Below are 20,503 nucleotides of genomic sequence, written 5' to 3'. Positions count from 1 at the left end.
GGGCGCCCATGCCCCCCTTCCCATTTTTATTTTTATATTTATATTCTATCATATTTTTTTACAATTTAATTTATTTTGATTCTTACAATGCATTTGCCTGTGTGTGCCCATAATTCCTTTCAATTTTTTTTTCAATTATTTAACTCTAGTTCAATTTTTTGAAACCATTTTTTAAAATTTGTTAACAATACTTAGTACATTATAAAAATTCATAGTTTCATTATCTAATTGTTGAAAATAAAGCTATGAGTTTAAGAATACTGATATTGTAGACTTTACAGTCTTTAATATATTTTGTTTTAAATGTACATTTTTCATAATTTTTTTTTAATTTGATTCTTAAAATTCATTTGCCCGCGGGCGCCCATGTTCCCCTTCCCATTTTTATTTTTGAATTTATAATCTATCATATATCTTTATAATTTTTTTTTATTTTGATTCTTACAATTCATTTGCCTGCGGGCGCCCATCATGCCCCCCTTCAATTTTTTTTTCAATTATTTAACTCTAGTTTAATTTTTTGAAACCATTTTTTAAAATTTGTTAACAATATTTAGTACATTATAAAAATTCATAGTTTCATTATCTAATCATTGACAATAAAGCTATGTGTTTAGGCATACTGATATTATATAGACTGCAGTCTTTAATATTTGTTTTAAATGTTCATTTTTCATAATTTTTTTTAATTTGATTCTTAAAATGCATTTGCCTGCGGGCGCCCATAATCTCCTTAACATTTTTATTTTTAAATTTTTATTCTATAATATTTTTTCATAATTTTTTTTATTTTGATTCTTACAATGCAGTCTCCAGTGGGCGCCCATAATCCCCTTCAAATATTTTTTCTATAAATTAACTCTTTTAGTCTGGTTCAATTTTTTAAAAAAAATAGTACAGATTATAATTAATGGATCATAGACGGATTTCTGACATCGTTGGGTGTGGTGTACCCAGCATTCTACCTATTATCCCAATTTGGTCGTGGTGTCAGGAGGGGGAGGGGCGCATGTATACTCCGCCACTAGTACTTTTTTTTTACTGTAAACTCTGCCAGAAAAAAAAACAGGTTAAAACAAATTTTGAGTACCTACTTACTTTTTCACATTAAATTTGGTTTTGTTTTTTGCTTAGTAGTGTGCGTTTTCTTTTTGAAGCCATTTCCCAAAATGTAGCACTGGATCCGCCACTGCCGTATAGGACTACGTGCTACAATAAGTACAAATGTACAATGATAATATTAACAAACAATGAAACAACCTATTTCGACATTGTCGTGCAAATATCTAAAACGGTCGTTCTTGTTTGCATCATCATACTAAAAAAAATGTGTTTGTAATTGTACACGTTTTCCATATGTGCGAACATAATGGCAATGTAAGTATAGGTACTAATAAAAACGTCCAGATCGTCAAGCGTCAGTTTAACAAATAATTAGCGGTGGACAGATAAAAAAAATTTTCAAAATTAAGGGCGAGGTGTATGGTTGAGCCCGTCCGTACGATATTTGTTTGTTTGCTTGAATTTAAAATTAGGCTTATGTAGAAGTTTGGGTTTACAGTTGTGATCATTGCGCGATGTTACGCATATGAGGACGTGTGTGTGTTCACCATACGGCGAATTTGGTACCCAACGAACTCGTTCACCTCTGCCTATGTTAACTGTTCGTCTCTGTTTATATATAAAGCAATCTGACTGCGGACGTGACAGTGCCGAGCGATGGACTACTTTTCTGCGTTTAGCGCCGATCGTGATATCTGCCAGACAGCGCCACTCGTCGTCGACCTTCCAATTTTTGGAACACGGTATTCCTCACCCCCACACAATACACATTAGTAAATAGTAATATTATAAGTGGTACGAACTTAAAATGTACTACTGCTCGTGAACCATTGATATTATGATTATTACTGACACGTCATAAAATACTAATTTTCGGTATTTTAACTCTTTTAGGTCGTGATCACCATTCCACCCGAAGATTAGTCATCGGACGACAGTCAACACTCAAGAGGAGATTGTCTCATCCTGTGGTTCAACCACGAGCATCGTAGCTTTAGTAAATTGATATTCTATTGATACCTATATAAGCAAATGAATAAATCATTCAATGATTGTTTTACATTAAAACACTTATCTCATTAATTATTACACATTTATGAATATAAAAGAATAATAAAAAGGTTTATTCGTTTTAGAATATTATAATATCAATGTAATATACAAAACTAAGTGTTGGATTGGGGGGACTGTTGAGACTGTTTATGGCAATTGAGTCACCAACTTCTATACACTACTGTTTAGACTTTAGGTATTATCATGAAGTCTAAAAACTGAGAATATAATTTGGTGACAAATAAGTATTAATTATTATTTCTAAATCAAATATAACATTTCAATATAAAATTTTAATCAGATATTAGTCGCTGTGTATACTACATCATTAGTCACACCTCAGCCTTTCAGATAATTAAAGTATAAAAACTGTTGTTTCATACATATTTTATTAACACAAATCAATCTCATACAATTTTTACATTTTTTAATATTATTTATAAAAAAAAGAAAACTATTATTAATTTTCAAAAAGTTACTTTGTGTACAGCATGTTATGAATAATGCTAAAAAAAATTGAATGAAAATAATAAAACGAACCAATTAAAAATTAGCTTAATATGAATAAATTAGTCCTCAGTTAGTAAATTATTTATAAAAGTGATAAGGCATTTATTGCTCATCATTGCCAGCAATTTAAGATATTTAACTTCATTTTTTTGTTAAAAAGTATATTGAGTATATAAATAAACTGTCTAGATGTGAAATTAAATTATTTTTCTATTTTCTATTTAAACATGAAGTCATAGCGCAACTAACACTAGGTTAATGGCAATCATTGACATTTACCTTCCACAACACTTAAGAAGTACAATGTAAGCATAACGGTAAGACGAGTGCACATCAACGCAGTAAAAAAATAACTGCCACGACCCACTGCAATAAACTGTCTACCCATTTCTAACTGTTTTGGTGAGCATCTGTGTTAATTTTATTGAGATAATTGTCATAATAAAGAAAATAATTTATTCAGAGTATTTATGTAATGAAATGTTCATCCACGAATACCAAAGAAAATCAAGGATAGTGGAGGTTAAAGTATACAAACCAACAATGTATACTTATATCCAAATTTATACATGATGGGTTGATTTTATTTCCTCAACACCCTACAGCTTAGCACACAAAAACATTGAGCCCAATGTGTAAAACTAGAAATTTGATGATATGAAATACAAAATCAAACATCAAATTGTACAGCAAAAACATTCTCAAAAAATGTTACAAATTGTACATTGTCAATGTAACATAAACACATTATATTATAATACATGGTATTACCACACAAAATTAAATCTAATATATTATGTTTATTTATGTAGCTATATATTAATGTCATACATGAATGTATTCATCATTGATTTATGTAATATATATATAATTATTTGCAAATTTTAAGATAAAAAAAAAAACATGTTGATAGCTCAAAAGTTCTACATTTAAATAATAAGAAAATAATCATAAATATGAATATATCAGATTTAGAAAAAAAAATGAAGACGAATAATTTTATAAACAGTCATTTTAAAATCACTTGGCCTTTCGTTTATCCTCAGAGTCTTGAGCGCGACTGGTACGCCATGAACTTCCTCCACCCTGTAAATGATAATACATTTAAAATTATTTTCACAAATATAGAATATTAGTACAAACTATGAGTATACTAAATTCAGATATATTAATTTACTTGGTCATTGGACGAAGGTATATCTCGCTTTCTTGGTGTATCTCTGTCAAAAGCTGAACGGACTCCGTCTCTTGGGGTATCTTTAAAATTTTTATCAAAGGCACCACCAGTACTACTAGCACCTCCGCCACGATTCCAACCACCACGGTCATTATCTCTTGAAAATACTCCTGTTTTGCGTTCATCGGTGCCTCTATTATTACTAAACAATGACCGACGTTCAGGGGGTGGACCCTCATCCCTAGTACGCCCAAATCCTCCTTCTCTTCTATCTTTATTGTCTCGAGAAGAGCTGAACATTTTAGGATCTTCTTTGGCCTTGTCCAAATTTCTCCAGGAAGACGACGCTGAAGTTGTTGATGAAAGGCTCTTATTCTTCTCTTCCAATTTTCTCTGTACTTCTTCTTCCTTTTTCCGTTGGATTTCAGCTTGTCTTTCAAGTTGTTCTTGACGAGCCCTAATGGGAAAAAAACATAGGCACATGTGAACTAATAATTTTTTAACTAAGTTTTGAACTTAAGTGTAAAATATACATTTACGTTAACATCATTATCAATTTTTTTGTAATCTCTACAAAGATGGTTTAGACTTACAAATTAGCCAAACGCTCTTCTTCTTCTTTTTTCTTTCTTTCTTCTTCTTCTTTTTTCTTTCTTTCTTCTTCTTTACGTAACCATTCTTCTTCTTCTTTACGTCTCTTTTCCTCTTCACGTTGTTTGATCAATGCTATTTTCCTTTCTTCTTTCCTGATTGCCAACCTTTCCTTACGAATATTAATCAATTCTTCTTCAAACACCACCAATTTGGCCTAAACAATATAAATGCATATAAGTACAAGATAATAACTATAATATACAATAATTCATACTTGGAACTCAGCTGTGCGACGCTCTTTCATTTCTCCTAAGAATATATCCATGTCTGGTTTCATTCTAGCCAACCTTTCACGGTTTTGTTCTGCTAATTTTCGCTCCTGATTTGCTAACTGAATACGTTCAGCTTCTTGATGTTCCCAAAACTTTTTATCGTGAATTTGTTTTTCTTTCCATGCCTGTTCTAATAAGGGGATTTCTTCTATTCTTTTTGCTCTTTCAAAATAATCCATTTGTTTTCTGCGATTTTTTAGTTTTTGTACCAATTCTGCTCGTTCTTTTGCCAATTCTTCAGCTTCCTTAGCAGCAATTTCATCAGCGTCCATATTTTTCAAAGCCTAATCAAAATTTGTTTTAAATATCAGTAAAAATTTTAAAATGACTCAGCATCTTATACAAATATAGTTTTGTCAAATAATATAATATCTACCAACATTAACAACATGTAATTGCAAAATTCAAATTTAAACTGAAAAGTATAAGAACGGTAAAACCAAAGATCTATAAAATAATCAGTCATTCAGTATAATGAAATACAATAATAACTCACAAAATTCTTAAAAGTTTGATGGTGTAACACTAATGATTTGTCAATTAATATTACATAAATCTCAAATAAAACTTATGAAAAATAATGTTATAACATAATTGAATAAACTTACATCTTCATTCAGTTTTTTTAAAACTTTTTGACCATGAGCTGTTTGAGAAATTTGTTGCATTTTTTCTTTGAAATTTCTATCTTTGATAGCTTGTAGCTCGGATTCCTGGCGTCTTTTTTCTCTTTCTTCGCGTTCAGCATCTAATCGTCTTGCTTCAGCTGCAGCAGCAGCCTTAGCAATTTCTTCTGCTCGGCGAGCTTCTTCTTCTTCCTAAAAATAAAAGATATAGTTCATTAATACAACTAAACAATGAATGGGACAAATTATAATTTAGTAGATACATTTTACAAACACTACTAAGCTTAAATTGCATGTAAAAATTATTTGAAAATGTCAACTTACTCGAACGGTATTCAATCTTTCTAAGTATTCTTTACGATCTTCAATTATTTTGTGGCGGGCCAAAATTCTTTGATGTTCTTTATCTTTGGTTTCATGATGATGTCTGATAAGAGATTGGTGAATTTGTTTGCATTCATCCTAAAAATACATTTAACGATTAAATAAAATGCTTTTATTAACAGTTCTGCTCTTTAAACATTTATTTTTACAATAAATAGTATAAGGATAAATGTATAATCAATAAAACCATTTCGATCTCCGCGAAAATTTATTATTCATCATTTAGACAAAAAAGTATATGTTAATTCAGAATTACCAAATTAAAATCATATGGTTTCATGTATCCACAACAGTAATATTTAATTAATTTAAACCACCTAAATTATTTATAAAATTTGTATTTGTGCCCAATAATTGTCATCAGAAAAAATGTATAATCAATGAAATCATTCCGATATCCGCAAAGATTTATTATTCATCATTTAGACAAAAAAGTATATCTTAATTCAGAATTACCATATTAAAATCATAAGATTTCATGTATCCGCAACAGTAATATTAAATTCATCATAATATTTAATTAATTTAAACCACCTACATTATTTTTTAAAAATTTGTATTTGTGGCCAATAATTATTGTCATCAGAAAAAATGTATAATCAATGAAATCATTCCGATATCCGCAAAGATTTATATTCATCATTTAGACAAACATTTATCAGTTAATTCAGAATTACCTACCAAATTGAAATCATATGATTTCAGGTATCCACAACAGTAATATTAAATTCATCAGGAACAATTTGTCGTTACATCCAATTTACATTAATTAAAATTTAAATGTATAATATTGTTTAAATACATTCAAGTTTTTAAATATTAAATTATTGACTTAAGAATAAAATATTTGAGAATTATTTTCAAAAGGTAATAATTATAATACTTTTTATTTACCTTATTAGCTTCTGGATTGATAATACTAGCAGATTTAGATAATACTTTGAAAGTATTAATTAGATAAGTACGGATTTGTTCACTAGGCATTGTTTGTAGAGTTGGTCCTTCTGGCTTGTCTTCCCGTTGTGATTCAGACAAGTCCATTCCAAACTGAATACATCCTTTTCCATGATCAATACGAATCTGAGATTTAAAATATAGCAAATATTTATTGTTTGTGTAAATAGATTACCACAGTTAGTTTTTTTTTTAATGACTTTTGAAAAAGGAAACAAAATAGGTCATATTAAATTTTGGTATGTAATTAAAGAGTATTTTCGTACACTTAGTGCAATTAGTAAACATCAATCAATAAATGTGAATAGTATTCTACAAAATTTGAAATTTAAAAAAACTCGTTTGTGTTAATGACTGACACAAAATGATATATTTTGTAAAATATTGTAAATTTTCATTTTTTATTTACCCTATATTTTTATAGTTTTTAATTGATTATTATACTTTTATAACGATTTACTTTGTTACAAAATCCTTGCATTAGGTAATTGTCCCTAATGAGTCAGATTACAAATGTTTATGGTTGTCAAATATGTACTCAAATTATCACATATAAGCTAGTAAATATTAAAAATAGCCATCATTTAATTTTTACATTTACTAACATAGATATTAGAAACAGACATAAACAGGACAACTTCAAAATATTGATAACATGTTACATTTAACTAACTAAAATTGGTATATCTAATATTCATATTGAATTAATTATTATTTACCTGCATATCGTTATGGCGGACCAAATCAACTAGCACACGTTCCATATGGAAAGGCTTGCAGTAAGAAGCTAATTCTAAGAGCCTTTTATATTCAAGTGTTTCATAAATTTGAGAGAGTTGTCGAATTAACCGTGCCAAAGTTACTTCACGTACAGGAGCAACATATCCTTCCAATTCACTACCACTACCAATAAGTGGCTCAGTTACAGTTTCAACACGTTTGCATAGTTCCAAAGGTTGAAACTCTACTTCTAACCACATGTAAAGATTACGTAAATCCTCAGATGCTAAAGATACTACATTATGGCGAACCTATAATATAATAAAAGATTAAAAAAATGTATTTCCTCAAAATTAAACACAACTAAATATGCTAAATTTAATAATTCTTACAACTTCTTTCATAAGAGAAATTCTTGTAGGCGGGGCAGGGAGACTTAAAAGAACTGCAAGTTTTTGTGCTTTTTCATAAGGACTTTTATCAGTTTCAATGAAGCGATCAAATTCAGGATGAGCAGATGGTAATGGTACAGCTAAAGTGGCCAACAAAACACGAGAAGCCATTCTAGATAAAAATAAAAATAAATCTTATTAATACTTAATGTTATTACTTAAATAGCAGCCAAAACATTTAAATGTCATACTTGATTGCTTAATGATCAAGTGTACACTAACTTTTATTATATATTTGTAAATTAATGAACCTAATGTATTATCGACTTTTTTGACAAAATAAAACAATGTTTAATCCACCAATTTTAGCATTTTTATTTGTTAAAAAAAAACTATAGTACAATAATAAACTCAAATTATAATAATTCGATAAAATCAATCAGTATAATTATTTTTGAATGCCAGCACTGGCCTAAAAATGTATAAATGTAAAAACATTGTTAACCTCATAATTAAGATGAAAACTTTGCATAGCATTGCATGGTCAAAAATAATATCCTTATTGTGCAACCATTTATACTGTGAATCGTAGTGAATTTATATGTTTAAAATATAATAATGATGAATCTACCATAAATCATAATTTATAATGCCAATATTACGACAATATAGGTACTAATATACTACCAAGAAATATCAATTTATAGTATTCTGTTAATAAATTTGGAAATTACAGTTGAGAATAATAAATGCTAGGAAGTTCTCTCCCTTATTTATGGCCCCTTATCGCTTGTTAATTAAGGGCCCTGCATCCCTGGCAAAACGTAAAGATAAGCAATAAGTCAAGGGAGGATTATTATCAGGTAAACCCAAATAATTAATTTTAAGCTGTTTTCAAGATATAAGAGCCGATATACATACTGTAAGAACATTATTGGTAAGTGTGTTGTAACTTAAATTGCTTGTCAATGATTAAATAAGATGAACATTTTTATTAATAACAAAGTGTAGGTAGTACATGAACCAACAAATTGTCTTATGTAGATAACATATTGAGGATAGTTACTAGTTAGCATATTAAACTACTACAACATACTCAAAAAGTTAATATGGAGAAAAAATGTGTTTAATATTAAGTTAATTTTTTTTTTAAATATCACTTAGCCACCCAGGCAACAGGGATGGTGCAACTTTTGAATTTTTTAAATAATAATTAAATATTTTGTTAAAAGCGCATCATCATAATTTGTAATAATTGCATACTATCCATAGAGGTTTAAGATATTCAATATTTGTGTTAACTTAATCTTAACCAACTAAATATAGGAATTTTTATTTTAAGTCATTTATTATGCCGAGAAATAAAAACAATTATTAATTTATAAATTAGTATTAGCATGATATTAACATATTATTTTTTAAATTGACTGAAAAATCTAGGTTATTACAATTGTCTTAGTAACTAATTAAGTTACCAACTAAACTAACTAGAGTATAAATTAGTGAAGTTTTAAAAAAATTAACTAAATTAACTAGTTTGCCAAATAGTTCAACTATTGATAATATGCATTCAAAACTAAAGAAAAGAAAGTATGCCGTTAAAATTTGCAAAAAATAGTAAGACAAAATTGCAAATAATTAAAAATATTTTTATGGACGAAAATTAAATTGTAATATGCATTCAGTTAATTAAAAGTGGGAACACTTTCTTTTGAAGTTCTTCAGCAGTAATATTTTTTTTCATTTCTTTGCTGAGTTGGAAAAGTTTTAATAGGGCTGCAGCATGGAATAAATTATAACCAGCTTTCCAGAAAACCATAGCTAATTTTTGATAATAATTGGCCATAGTTTTCGGAACAGGAGACTTCTTAGCCAATGACATTAAATTATGGATATCTTCAGTTGCTTTGTATGCTTCCTATGATTGATAAATTGCAAATTTATTAATAAGTACTGAACAATTACAATTTAAAAACAACTTACCTGCCATAATTCCATCTGAATAGCATAATCTAATTGACACAAACGTGTTTCCAAGTTATATTGTTGTGTTTCTGGGTTTGAAAGGCTAACATTAACAGTTTGTGGAGGCAACTTAGCAATATCTTCAAGATGTTTCCGTAGTTTATCACATAGCTTTCTGAACTCTGTTTTACGGTTGTATTTTAAACAAAATTGATAAGCCTATAACAAAAAATTTAGATAATAAAGAAATACTATGATGTGGGTAAATAATATTTTATACCATTTTTGCTATATCATGATATAAAGTTTCCACATGGGCATTAGTTCTCAAAAGTTCCAAACATTGACAGTACGACTCCCATAAAAATTTAACCCACGGGGTCAATATTGTTCTGTCACTACGGTCTTGAGCATCTTCTCCACTAACAGCACTAAATAATAAACAAAAATTAATTAAATACAATTTAACATAATATACATTTGAGTACATATAAATGAAATTGAAAATACAAAAATGAAAGCTACCTTAGAAGTATACTTTCTGGCGTAGCCAAGTTATCTAAGTCATCAATATCAACTACAGCCTGTTGTGACTGTTCTCTGGCTGCTTCTGTCCGCTCTTCAGCGCTTCTTAAGTAGCCCCGTATGACATTCTCCAATGACCCGACATTGACCTAAACAAAGAACCGATGCCACCAATATAGTTGGGTATCTATCTAGTCATAGTAATATTGTTACTTACAGACTGGAACATGTTCCTGTACTGGAACAATCCCTCTTTGGCGATATGCGACTTCTTGAGGTCGACGCACAGCTCCAGATACTTGAACATGATCGGTTCCAGGACGCTTTCGCTCCAGTTGTAAGCCCATTTTTTGTTTCTGAACACCTCGTAAAGGGTGTCGAGGGCCCGGCCGGGCCGTCCGACCTCCAGGAATTCTGAAAAATAATGCAAAAGCAGTACATTAGTCACCGGGGCGGTTTCAAGCAGAGCGGCTATCAACTCGTCGGCCGCCGCCGCCGTCGCCACTGGTGCACTTGTCGTTTACTTACCATTTGCGCGTTTTAACGCGTTCTCGGGTCTCTGGCTGTATCTAGACATGGTTTCGGCACGTCGAATGACACAGGCGCTTAGAACCTGAAAGAGAAATTCGCTGAAATCAACAGACGAATTGACGAAAAAACGTGGCGTGACCGTTCGTCGCGCATAACAAGTCGAATACCGCAAATCGCAATCAGTGGTTACCAAAACCGGTGACGCACGCCACCATCCGCGCTCTCCCCGCACCCGCCAATCGGATCGGAAGACCGGCCCGCCACATGCCGCCACTCCCGTATCTTCCACGGAGCGCAGAGGTACCAACCATAGACCTATAAAAGAATTCTTTTGTAGGTCTATTGTACATTTGTACCAATGCAGTCAATGGTTTCATTTAGCCGGCGATCAAGCAACGTGGCGGGAAATTCAAAAACCAATGTAATATTAATTACTTACACACCGCACACCAATTATGCATTTTAATATTTTATATTTAAAAATTGCAATACTGATTTGAATAGTAAAATAGGTCAAAAAATAGCATTGCACAAGCTTGACGTTTTATAATAAGCTTTCACAACACAATATTTATATATTATGTACAAAAAAAAAACATTAAACATAATATTGTATACAATTATATGGATCTTATAATATAATCGTAAACAAAGTGTTCAGTACCTATAGTCTTATGTCACATTTTAAACAACAATATATTATTATATTCCCCTACAAGGGGAGGCAGTTGGATCTAGAGTACAAGAGCACTACTGTTTCAGGCTGATTTGGAATATTATTTTTTTTTTTTTTTTTTCACTTATAAGAATGCTTTAATATTATTTTTTTAATAGATTCATTTATTTCTTGGGAAATCTTTAAACTTTAATATATATTTTTACCCATGTGTACATATTATTTTAATAAACATATTATATATTAATATATTATAAATTATTATTTAAATTATTATGTCTAGATTTCATTAGATAGGTACTAAAGTACAAATTTAAAGAAACGAATTTTGAACCATTCACTGACGATTTTAACAGGAATCAGAACCAGAAACTGTTTAGAAATAATTGAGTACCGAAACCAGAACTGGAACTGAAAAACAAGGCACCAGTTTCTGATCTCAGTAGCATTATTTTTGGAACTTGTGAATTTGTGATGATGATAGTTACGTACTTACGCAATGGCGGAAACAGGCATTTTAAATTTCCGCGGAAAAGGGTAATTTCCGTGAGGATTGTGTATGCCATTACATCAATAATATGTGTACTTATAATCATAGACTTATTCTAAGGTCTATATGCTTATAAATTATAATACACTACGGTCCTAATTTAATCTGTGAGAATTGCATGAAAACATGGTTATAAATATATATATTTATAAATAGCAAAGTCTAAATTAAGATAATTAGATTAGATTAGATAATTATTAGTTATTACTATTATTTTGAAATAAAACAATCGATTGCATAATTGATAGTAATTTTCTTAACTTGAATAATATTGTCAAAAACTAACAATTTAAAAAAAACAAATATTTTTCAGAAGGTATAATGCATGAGAATCGTCATTTTATTAATAAAAATTAATTTGTCCCTGTTTACAAATACCTATAATAATTTAAAAATCATGTTTCAGTTTTCACTCATCAAATTTCCAAGCAATTGAACAATAATGGAATCATTTCTAGATAATAAACATTATTGTGGTACTATCACTATTATTCAATATAACAATATGTGGATCATAACATTGTGGTTGTCAACATGGAAAAAACTAATGAGAGTAATAACTTATGTAACTATAGATATTTTGCACAATATTTTCCTAAGACAACAAATAATATACACATAGGTAAACCGTCACCGTACACGACTGCAAATACAATTTTAAGATAAGAAAATCAACGATAATACATATTTTATTTTATTATTTTATAATAATAAAAAAATATATAAAAAATTCAATTTAAAATTGTTGTCAACTTTATGATAATAATTTCTGTGCTCAAACAATCGTACATAAGACATATAGTAAATAATTGTTTTTATAACTCAATAATACCATTTGTAACTAGTTGTCGTATGTTCTATGTATTTCGATAAAAGAATTCGGAAATGACGGCTTTGAACGTCATATCATATTGTATGTCTATAAAGGCAAAAGCGATGTTTGTTACAACAGCGATAAAAAAAGAAGGCGGAATGGGTGGTCTGTACTCTGTATACATGTTAAATTTAAAAGTTTACGAGGAGGACAATACGAGTATGAGCAGTGAACTCACGTGGTACGATTTTTATCATTCTCATGTTGTTGATGACGAATCGTCTTATTGTTTACCATTTATTGAACGCCGACAAAATACTGGTGTTGGCTGTGTGGTGTTCACTACTCTATCGTGTCTGTATACTATTATATAGGCAGAGATAACAGATTGTTAAATTTCATACTCACCTTTAATATGCATGTTTGAATTCAGTTATTTTTTTAAAAATTTAACTATATACCTAACGTTATTTTTGGTTAAGTAAACAAACACAATATCCATATGTAGCCACTGTACAACCATTTACAAAAAATGTACATTTTTGTATGATATATGGGTAGTGACTAGTTGGTACCTTACTTATTATTTTTGTTGAAATATAATCATATATTTTGATAATCTACTGCTACCACTAATTTATATTGATATTGCTATTTACTGCAACATTAAATCAATTCTTTTTTTTTTGTTTCACGTGTTTGAAAAAAATTGCGCGTGGTTTAGCAAATTACATATACATTAGACACTGAAACATGGAATGGAACAATTATAAATTAACAATATAATTAAATACTAACGATTAGTTTCATGCGTCTATAATTTATATTGATGTTAGAGTTTTATCTATAGATATTTTAACATTTCACGTGAGCACCATTACGAATTTAGGGTTGCCGAACGATGTATATAATCGACCCGCGCTTACAGGAACGATCGTATTACCGTTACATAATATCGTTATTTGTCGGCTGAAATTACTATATAACACACGTTCATTTTTTATATTTTCCCTCTAATTTTTTTTCTAATGACTTAAATATTAAATTTATTTTAAACTTATATTATGAGTAAAACCCTAATTTCTGCGTGTTACGTAACGAACGAGTACCTCCACAATAAAGAGCAAAAAATAACTATTACGACACAACTACGAATTTAAGGAGTAAGTATACTTACTATAGAAACGCAGGATATCCTTTGAACTATACACGAAAAAAACAAATCGATCACTGCACTTCATCTCAGCGTCAGTATATTTGCGTTCTATGCGATTTTTGCGAATTTATCCGATTGCAAGTTGAGATTTATATAATATTATAGTTTAGATTGACCCATAACTACCCTCACGTAATTCCGAATTTTCACTATTTAATGCTATTTTGTTTGCAATTTTATATAACTACCATAATAAATTCAAAATAGTCATCGCCGACCGCTACCATATGATATAATATTTTAATATATCTTCATAAACTACAGAGAATAAAATGGTTTTTAAATATTTTCGAATCGTTACCGCTCGATTGCCATAATATGTATAACGGTACATACTGTATATACTTAATGTTAAACTATATCAGTCGTTTATTATGTTATATTAATGTAATTTGACACATGATCATGTGTATACACTGTTTATTTTCCACTTCACGATAATGAATTATTGTCAACCATTAAAATTTTTCATCACTCGTATTAATTATTGAAATTAGTTGTTCATATAGTCATAGTGTGTCAGACGTATTTATAATAATAACGTATGGTATTGTGACAGCTTAAAGGACGCTACATTTATATTATATACCTATAATATCTATACTGTATAAGATATATCTATACAAATATAAATATATTAATACAAATTTACAAGTACATCTGTGTTTGCACGTTCGTCTCGTTCATCGTGAATCCTGTGTATTGGAATATGTATATCATCTCTGTTTAAGTATATAATATATTGACATAATATATAAATAATATATACAATGCAATGTATACATATATTGGGTGTATTTGTAGTATTGTATCTATATATATAGTTTGTCCAGAGAAAATAAACGACAAAATAGTCTGCTTGGTTTTTTTTTACGAAATAATATCATATTAATATGTTTAGGTACAGCTATAACATATTAGTTGAGTCATGTTCCGCTCAGACTACGAAATTACGTCAAATTGTATGAAATAGGTATATATATGTACGTATAACAAATGTTATTATACAATATACACAAGCGCTGTACAATTAGATCAAGTAATAATATTATAATGTGGGTCGACGTCACGGGTTTTCGTATAAAACATACATTTTTTTTTGTAAACAATATCCAACACATTTATACTTTATAGAGTTTAATTTAAATCGATCTTGTTTGATTTTATAATAAATTAATAAATAATGTCTGAATATTCAATTTTGTTATAAGTTAAAAAATGACATGTTTATAAAATACTATACATTGTAGATGTCTAAGGATTTGATTAGAGTTCGTATAATTTACTACTTTCTTTTGTTTATACATTAAACGACTGATGTTTACGTCATGTAAACATTGAAATCAACAATAATCCAATCGTAACCGATCAAGAGTTTATTTTTTGATGATAATATATACATTTCTAAACAATCTTAAAAGTTAAACCACGAACTACCTACTGTTTTAGTCCCTATGTTAATTTCTTACCATGTCTAAAATAATTTACAGTGGTAAGATTCAAACGAAAATAATAAAATGTTATAATACAGTAATAATAGTGAATTCTTTATACGACTATGTATAAAACGACAACGAATTCAAAGTCAGTAAGTAAAATAATATTACGATATAAAAAAATGTAAAATATTAGTAGAAATACTTTTCCAAGTTGAACACCAAATTAATACAACATGTCCTTATAAGACATTACTGTACAATTTTAAATAATATTTAATATTATACTATAGTATTTTATTCTTTTTTGTTAAACGTTGATCACGTTTTCAATTTTTTTGTTTTCATTTTCCAGTGATTTTTGAGCTGCTAGGTATAGGTTATGATTGCTTTTTTCGTTATTGGTCTTTATTTTATCTTGCATCTGGACGAGGATGTCTTGCATGCGGCGGATCTAAATTTCGAATAATAAAACCATGTTTAATAATGAGTCAAATCATATTAAATAATCATCAGTATAATTGCATTGAAAATATTTTAAATATTTAATGAGCACATTATTTTTTTTTTTTTTTTAAATAAATTTCAGGCGACTATATGACCATTGGCTGACGGCTGTAATGAATTAATATGCGTTTACACTAGAGCACATTATTATCAAATAGAATAAATACAATGTGCAGATGTTGTCATAGGTGGAATACAAAATATAAATTGTAATATTTTTTTCTGCTTGGTGGCCGATGGGACATATGAGTATTGTCCAAACAGCCATATATATACATATATATGCCTTATTTATAAGTCAGAAAATACAGACACTCTATAAAATATTATGTACTAGATCTGAGACATACCTACCTGATATCGATGTATATGATTCATTTTAAAATATATCGGCTAGGTATGTTCTATAAATTCCAAGAAATAACAAACAACCGCATTATCATAAAAAAATCTATTCAAACATTTTTTTAGTTTTAATTTGAAATAAAATGTCTTCAAATTGTTTAGTATCACTGTTTTCAATAGTACTACGCTTACAATACCATTATGTGTAATGTAGGTATATTATAGTTAATAATTACGATTTATGACCATTGTTCCCTTTGTGTTTGACTATTAATATCCTAACTATATGCAATAATAGTGTACATTGTTAGTTGTTAAACATAGTAGGTACCTAGTAGTTAGTACTAAACTAGGGTTACGGAGTGGTTCCAGGAGGGACGGGGGCGTAGAGGCCATGGCTCCCTTCCAAGCCCATATTTCTAAATAATTGTATATTATTAAAAACCAAATTACAAAAAACCATATTATAATACTGAAAGTTTTCTGAACAATTATGAATTAGACCCCCCCTCCCCCCAACCATGTATCTGGAGTCGTCCCTCTACTAATTTATATGAATTTAAATTATTCACATCACATCGGTTAAATATTTGAATAGGAATTCAACTTACTTCTTCTTCTTTTTGAAGCAACAAAATATCCGTTTCATCAAGTGCTGGTAGCAGTTTTGGTATCGAGTCTCTTTTTAATTTTCTACACAAAATCGGTAATAGGTTACTTGTTAGTTCTATCATCAATAATATTTTAGGTAACTATACTATGTTTTTTTAATAATATTTACCCTCTATCTTTAAATGCTTGCTGCGATATTTTCGAAATCAATTGTGTGCGGAAATTTTCATAATGAACATCCTCTGTGACTTCTTTTAAATCGGGCATGTGTGTGGATATTAGCATATTCCGAAGTTTGGTGAAATCACTATGGGCTGGGTTATCCACTGAAAATATAATAGATGAACACACATTATGTTTAGTGAACATTAATAATTTACACAAGCACGTGTGTCGTTAAATACATTTATCCACTTTCTCTCTGTTTACTATTCTAAAAAACAATGTATACTAAGATCAGCAAATAAACAGTTTATTAAGTATTCAAATTGTTTTTACCTTCTACCACACCCCAGTCATATTGTCTTCCTCGCATTTTTTTCCCGTTAACTTCCAAAATCGTGTTACTTCCGACCACGGCAAACGGTAAGCATGCTTTCAACTCTTTGTCCTGCTGTTTGAAGTCTTCATCTTCGTCACTATCGCAATCTGGTAGTTGGTAAATCTGAATCACATAATATATGATCTATATAACTTTCTATTTAATTTCAATGATATAATAATGACAACGACGAATATTTAAATTGAGTATTGAATCATTATTATTTATTCGTTCGATTTAGTCGTATCTGCAGCTATCGACATTATAGTAATTTATGTATAAGGTTTGTCATAGGCGAACGATTATTTAATATGTATAATACATAATCGTTGCCGAACAGTTTTGACGAATACGAATTCATGTGCTAGATCTGAATGTGGTACATTGGATTTGAATCGTGATATAAATTTCCACTGAATGTACGTTATTATTTTTAAACTTGAGAATGATTATTGTAAATTAAATATATTTTTTTATCCCTAAGTTGATAAATATTAATTATATACTAATATATTGTATTATTATGATAAAATAAAAAAAAAGAGGGAAGGTAAAATGTATTTTTGTCTACACAATGTTTACGCTGACGGTAATTATAGGTACTAATTAATATTATTGACGAACAATCGTTTTTAATTAAATTAATGATTAATTTACCTTTATTTCGTGGGACTTAATAGAATCATTTATTCGTTGTTTGATTTGTATTTTTTCTTTTTCAGTCAACATATCTGCTTTGCTTATGATTGGTATGACATTGACTTTTTCGTGGATATTGAGCATGAATTCTACGTCTATTGGCCTTAGGCTTAAATATAAATTGTGTTTAAGGTTAGATATAATAACGATATAATATTTTTATATATTGTATCACATATTATGTGTTTAAAAAAACAATTTCACATCAAACATACCTGTGACAATGACCAGGTATAAAATAAAGACAACAGTGTACACGATTGTCGACTATGTTCTTTCTGATAATGCCGCTTTCTTCGGCGAAATATGCTCGAAATTGTTCGTCCACGTACTCGCAGCATGACCGAATGCAATCATCACTGCTCAAAGACGAACCAAAACCTGAAAATAAAAATACAGCTGTTGTTTTTCCCTCTCGAAATTCGAAATAAGACAGTTACCAGGTGTGTCTACAACGGTTAGTCTTAACTTTACTCCTTGTTCCTCGATGCATAACGTTTTCTTTTCAATATGTGCGGTCTGAGGAGGTTCTGAAATTGTTAAGACATGAGTTAGGCATATGTCTAAGTGTACATATTTTCAATATTGACATACCATAACTAGATTCATTTCGTTCCTTATACAAATCGCTTAGGAATAATGTATTTATCAGTGTTGATTTTCCCAAACCGGATTCACCGACCACCATCAGAGTGAATTCAAATCCCTTTTTGACGGTTTTTCGATGTACTATGTCCGGTAAACTACCGAACCCTATGTACTCTGAAACAATACAAAAATATCATTTTTATAATATGATATATACTCGTATATATATGTATATTACAATATGACATGTAAATTATCTATAAATTATTTATGTATATAACGAAGTGCTATACATTTTTATCGATTTGACGACGGTTAAGTGGATGCAACCAAGTTGTTACAAATCAGTAATTACAATTAAGATAAATGTCGTTGAAACAAATGTATCTAATATATAATAATACTGTAAATAGTAAAACTAACCTGACATGATCCCACTGTTTTGGATTATCTTACATCATGTAGAAGACAGATCAAAACTTCGTTTAGAAAGCTAATCAAACGTTTGACTAAATATGATTGAATGTAGTAACATCATGTTGTCCCGCCTTATATTACCGAACATTCTAAAAAAAAAAAAAACGTAACTCATAGTTTAGCAGTTCAATACCAACTTTTTGTGTGCTTATTCTATTAATATTTGCAAATATTTTCAGTGGAATTATCGAATGTAGGTAATTCGGAAATATTAAGGATTTTTTATCTTGAATCGAAAACAACTTTGTTGGGAACTGTATGATTAACTGTATTATTAAAGATATATTGAACTTAGGCGACTGTAGAAAATAATATTTCAAATGTTGACTTAAATAACCGCGGATGTGAAATACACATGAGAATCGTTGCGGTTTTCAACCGATACGACTCGTCGTAAGTCGAACGTGAAACAATGAAAACGACACGAAACGATACCATAGAACATTATAGCACCCATACATAGCGTTATTCACACAATACTGCGGCGGTTTTATCGCGACACAAGATAAAGTAGTGGGTACTAACGCGCATAATAGCTATATGGGTGTCGATGGGTTTGGCGCACTGCAGAGCAGTGATTTCGTGAAACGTCTGCGTATTTTTTCTACGGATCAAAGCTACGGTCGTACTTGAGAAAAATCCACTCCGGCGGCGGTGTAATGTGAACGGCGCAACGACAAAATAACAATACTACTATTATTGATGTCCTTACACTTATCGAAGTTTTCGAACTAGAAGTGCGCCCGCCAACGTTGGGCTCCTGGTGCGTATGCGTCCGCGTTGTCACTGAACCCGCAAATCGATAATCTGGCGCGACCGTCCGGGCCGGAGCTCACGCACTCACGCGCCGAAAACGCGGGTGGGGATGGAGTATAGTACGATATTATTCGTATTACGCACACGCGCACTCACACGCTTACACACACTGAGGCACGGACACTCGTCTGCACACACTCACACACGCACACACGTGAGCAAACGATCGCATATTGAATGGAAATGGGGTGGCGGTGCCGCGGCGGTGATCGAGAGGGTGCTCCGCTATAATAATAATAATAATAATAATAATAATAATAATAATGTGTACTGTATAATATATTACTATTATCATGTATATACGTATATATTGTAATGGGAACGTACCATATATTTTGTACGCACGTTGTAATGTTGTGTTACACAGACAACGGTTTTTTATTGCCGCGATCGCGAGGATA

At 30.2% G+C, this 20,503-nt stretch overlaps 3 protein-coding genes across 5 annotated transcripts; 1 reads left to right on the top strand and 2 right to left on the bottom strand.

Moving 5' to 3' along the window:
• Positions 1–740: 740 nt before the first annotated feature.
• On the top strand, positions 741–3,527 carry LOC111031913. The gene is made up of 2 exons (XM_022312029.1): positions 741–1,805; positions 1,957–3,527. The coding sequence occupies exons 1-2, from the start codon at positions 1,589–1,591 to the stop codon at positions 2,052–2,054; spliced, it is 315 nt and encodes a 104-aa protein (XP_022167721.1). The 5' UTR covers positions 741–1,588; the 3' UTR covers positions 2,055–3,527.
• On the bottom strand, positions 3,406–10,999 carry LOC111031912 (eukaryotic translation initiation factor 3 subunit A). The gene is made up of 15 exons (XM_022312028.1): positions 10,823–10,999; positions 10,512–10,708; positions 10,295–10,443; positions 10,050–10,200; positions 9,788–9,988; positions 9,514–9,722; positions 7,805–7,976; positions 7,412–7,723; positions 6,633–6,818; positions 5,679–5,816; positions 5,337–5,546; positions 4,671–5,012; positions 4,396–4,610; positions 3,803–4,259; positions 3,406–3,711 (listed from the first exon to the last, which is right to left on the bottom strand). The coding sequence occupies exons 1-15, from the start codon at positions 10,869–10,871 to the stop codon at positions 3,646–3,648; spliced, it is 3,054 nt and encodes a 1,017-aa protein (XP_022167720.1). The 5' UTR covers positions 10,872–10,999; the 3' UTR covers positions 3,406–3,645.
• Positions 11,000–15,439: 4,440 nt separating this feature from the next.
• LOC111031914 (septin-2A) lies at positions 15,440–20,119 on the bottom strand. Of its 3 annotated transcripts, none has more exons than XM_022312030.1 (10): positions 19,999–20,119; positions 19,233–19,375; positions 18,816–18,983; positions 18,662–18,751; positions 18,437–18,602; positions 18,180–18,330; positions 17,480–17,645; positions 17,151–17,307; positions 16,981–17,062; positions 15,440–15,971 (listed from the first exon to the last, which is right to left on the bottom strand). In XM_022312030.1, exons 2-10 carry the CDS (start codon positions 19,237–19,239, stop codon positions 15,828–15,830), a joined length of 1,131 nt encoding a protein of 376 aa, XP_022167722.1. In that variant the 5' UTR covers positions 19,240–19,375; positions 19,999–20,119; the 3' UTR covers positions 15,440–15,827. The 3 variants fall into 3 exon arrangements, with proteins under 3 accessions (XP_022167722.1, XP_022167723.1, XP_022167724.1); XM_022312031.1 differs by having other exon boundaries at positions 19,916–20,084; XM_022312032.1 differs by lacking the exon at positions 19,999–20,119 and adding an exon at positions 19,812–19,908.
• Between the last annotated feature and the right edge of the window lie 384 nt (positions 20,120–20,503).

This window comes from Myzus persicae, unplaced genomic scaffold, assembly GCF_001856785.1.
Source record: "Myzus persicae strain clone G006 unplaced genomic scaffold, MPER_G0061.0, whole genome shotgun sequence".
Lineage (NCBI taxonomy): Eukaryota > Metazoa > Arthropoda > Insecta > Hemiptera > Aphididae > Myzus > Myzus persicae.
This window is presented reverse-complemented; position numbering and strand designations above follow the sequence as displayed.

What these genes read in the sequence shown, in the direction of transcription:
- LOC111031914 (XM_022312030.1), bottom strand. An exon ending in AACCGTTGTAGACACACCTG is followed by an intron (nt 18,603 to 18,661) that starts GTAACTGTCTTA and finishes TTTTATTTTCAG; the next exon opens with GTTTTGGTTCGTCTTTGAGC. An exon ending in CAAGCATTTAAAGATAGAGG is followed by an intron (nt 17,063 to 17,150) that starts GTAAATATTATT and finishes GATTTTGTGTAG; the next exon opens with AAAATTAAAAAGAGACTCGA.
- LOC111031913 (XM_022312029.1), top strand. Translation starts at nt 1,589, where the DNA reads ATGAGGACGTGTGTGTGTTCACCATACGGCGAATTTGGTACCCAACGA. An exon ending in CTTCCAATTTTTGGAACACG is followed by an intron (nt 1,806 to 1,956) that starts GTATTCCTCACC and finishes TAACTCTTTTAG; the next exon opens with GTCGTGATCACCATTCCACC.
- LOC111031912 (XM_022312028.1), bottom strand. Translation starts at nt 10,871, where the DNA reads ATGTCTAGATACAGCCAGAGACCCGAGAACGCGTTAAAACGCGCAAAT. An exon ending in TCCGCCATAACGATATGCAG is followed by an intron (nt 6,819 to 7,411) that starts GTAAATAATAAT and finishes TTTAAATCTCAG; the next exon opens with ATTCGTATTGATCATGGAAA. An exon ending in TACCTTCGTCCAATGACCAA is followed by an intron (nt 3,712 to 3,802) that starts GTAAATTAATAT and finishes TATCATTTACAG; the next exon opens with GGTGGAGGAAGTTCATGGCG.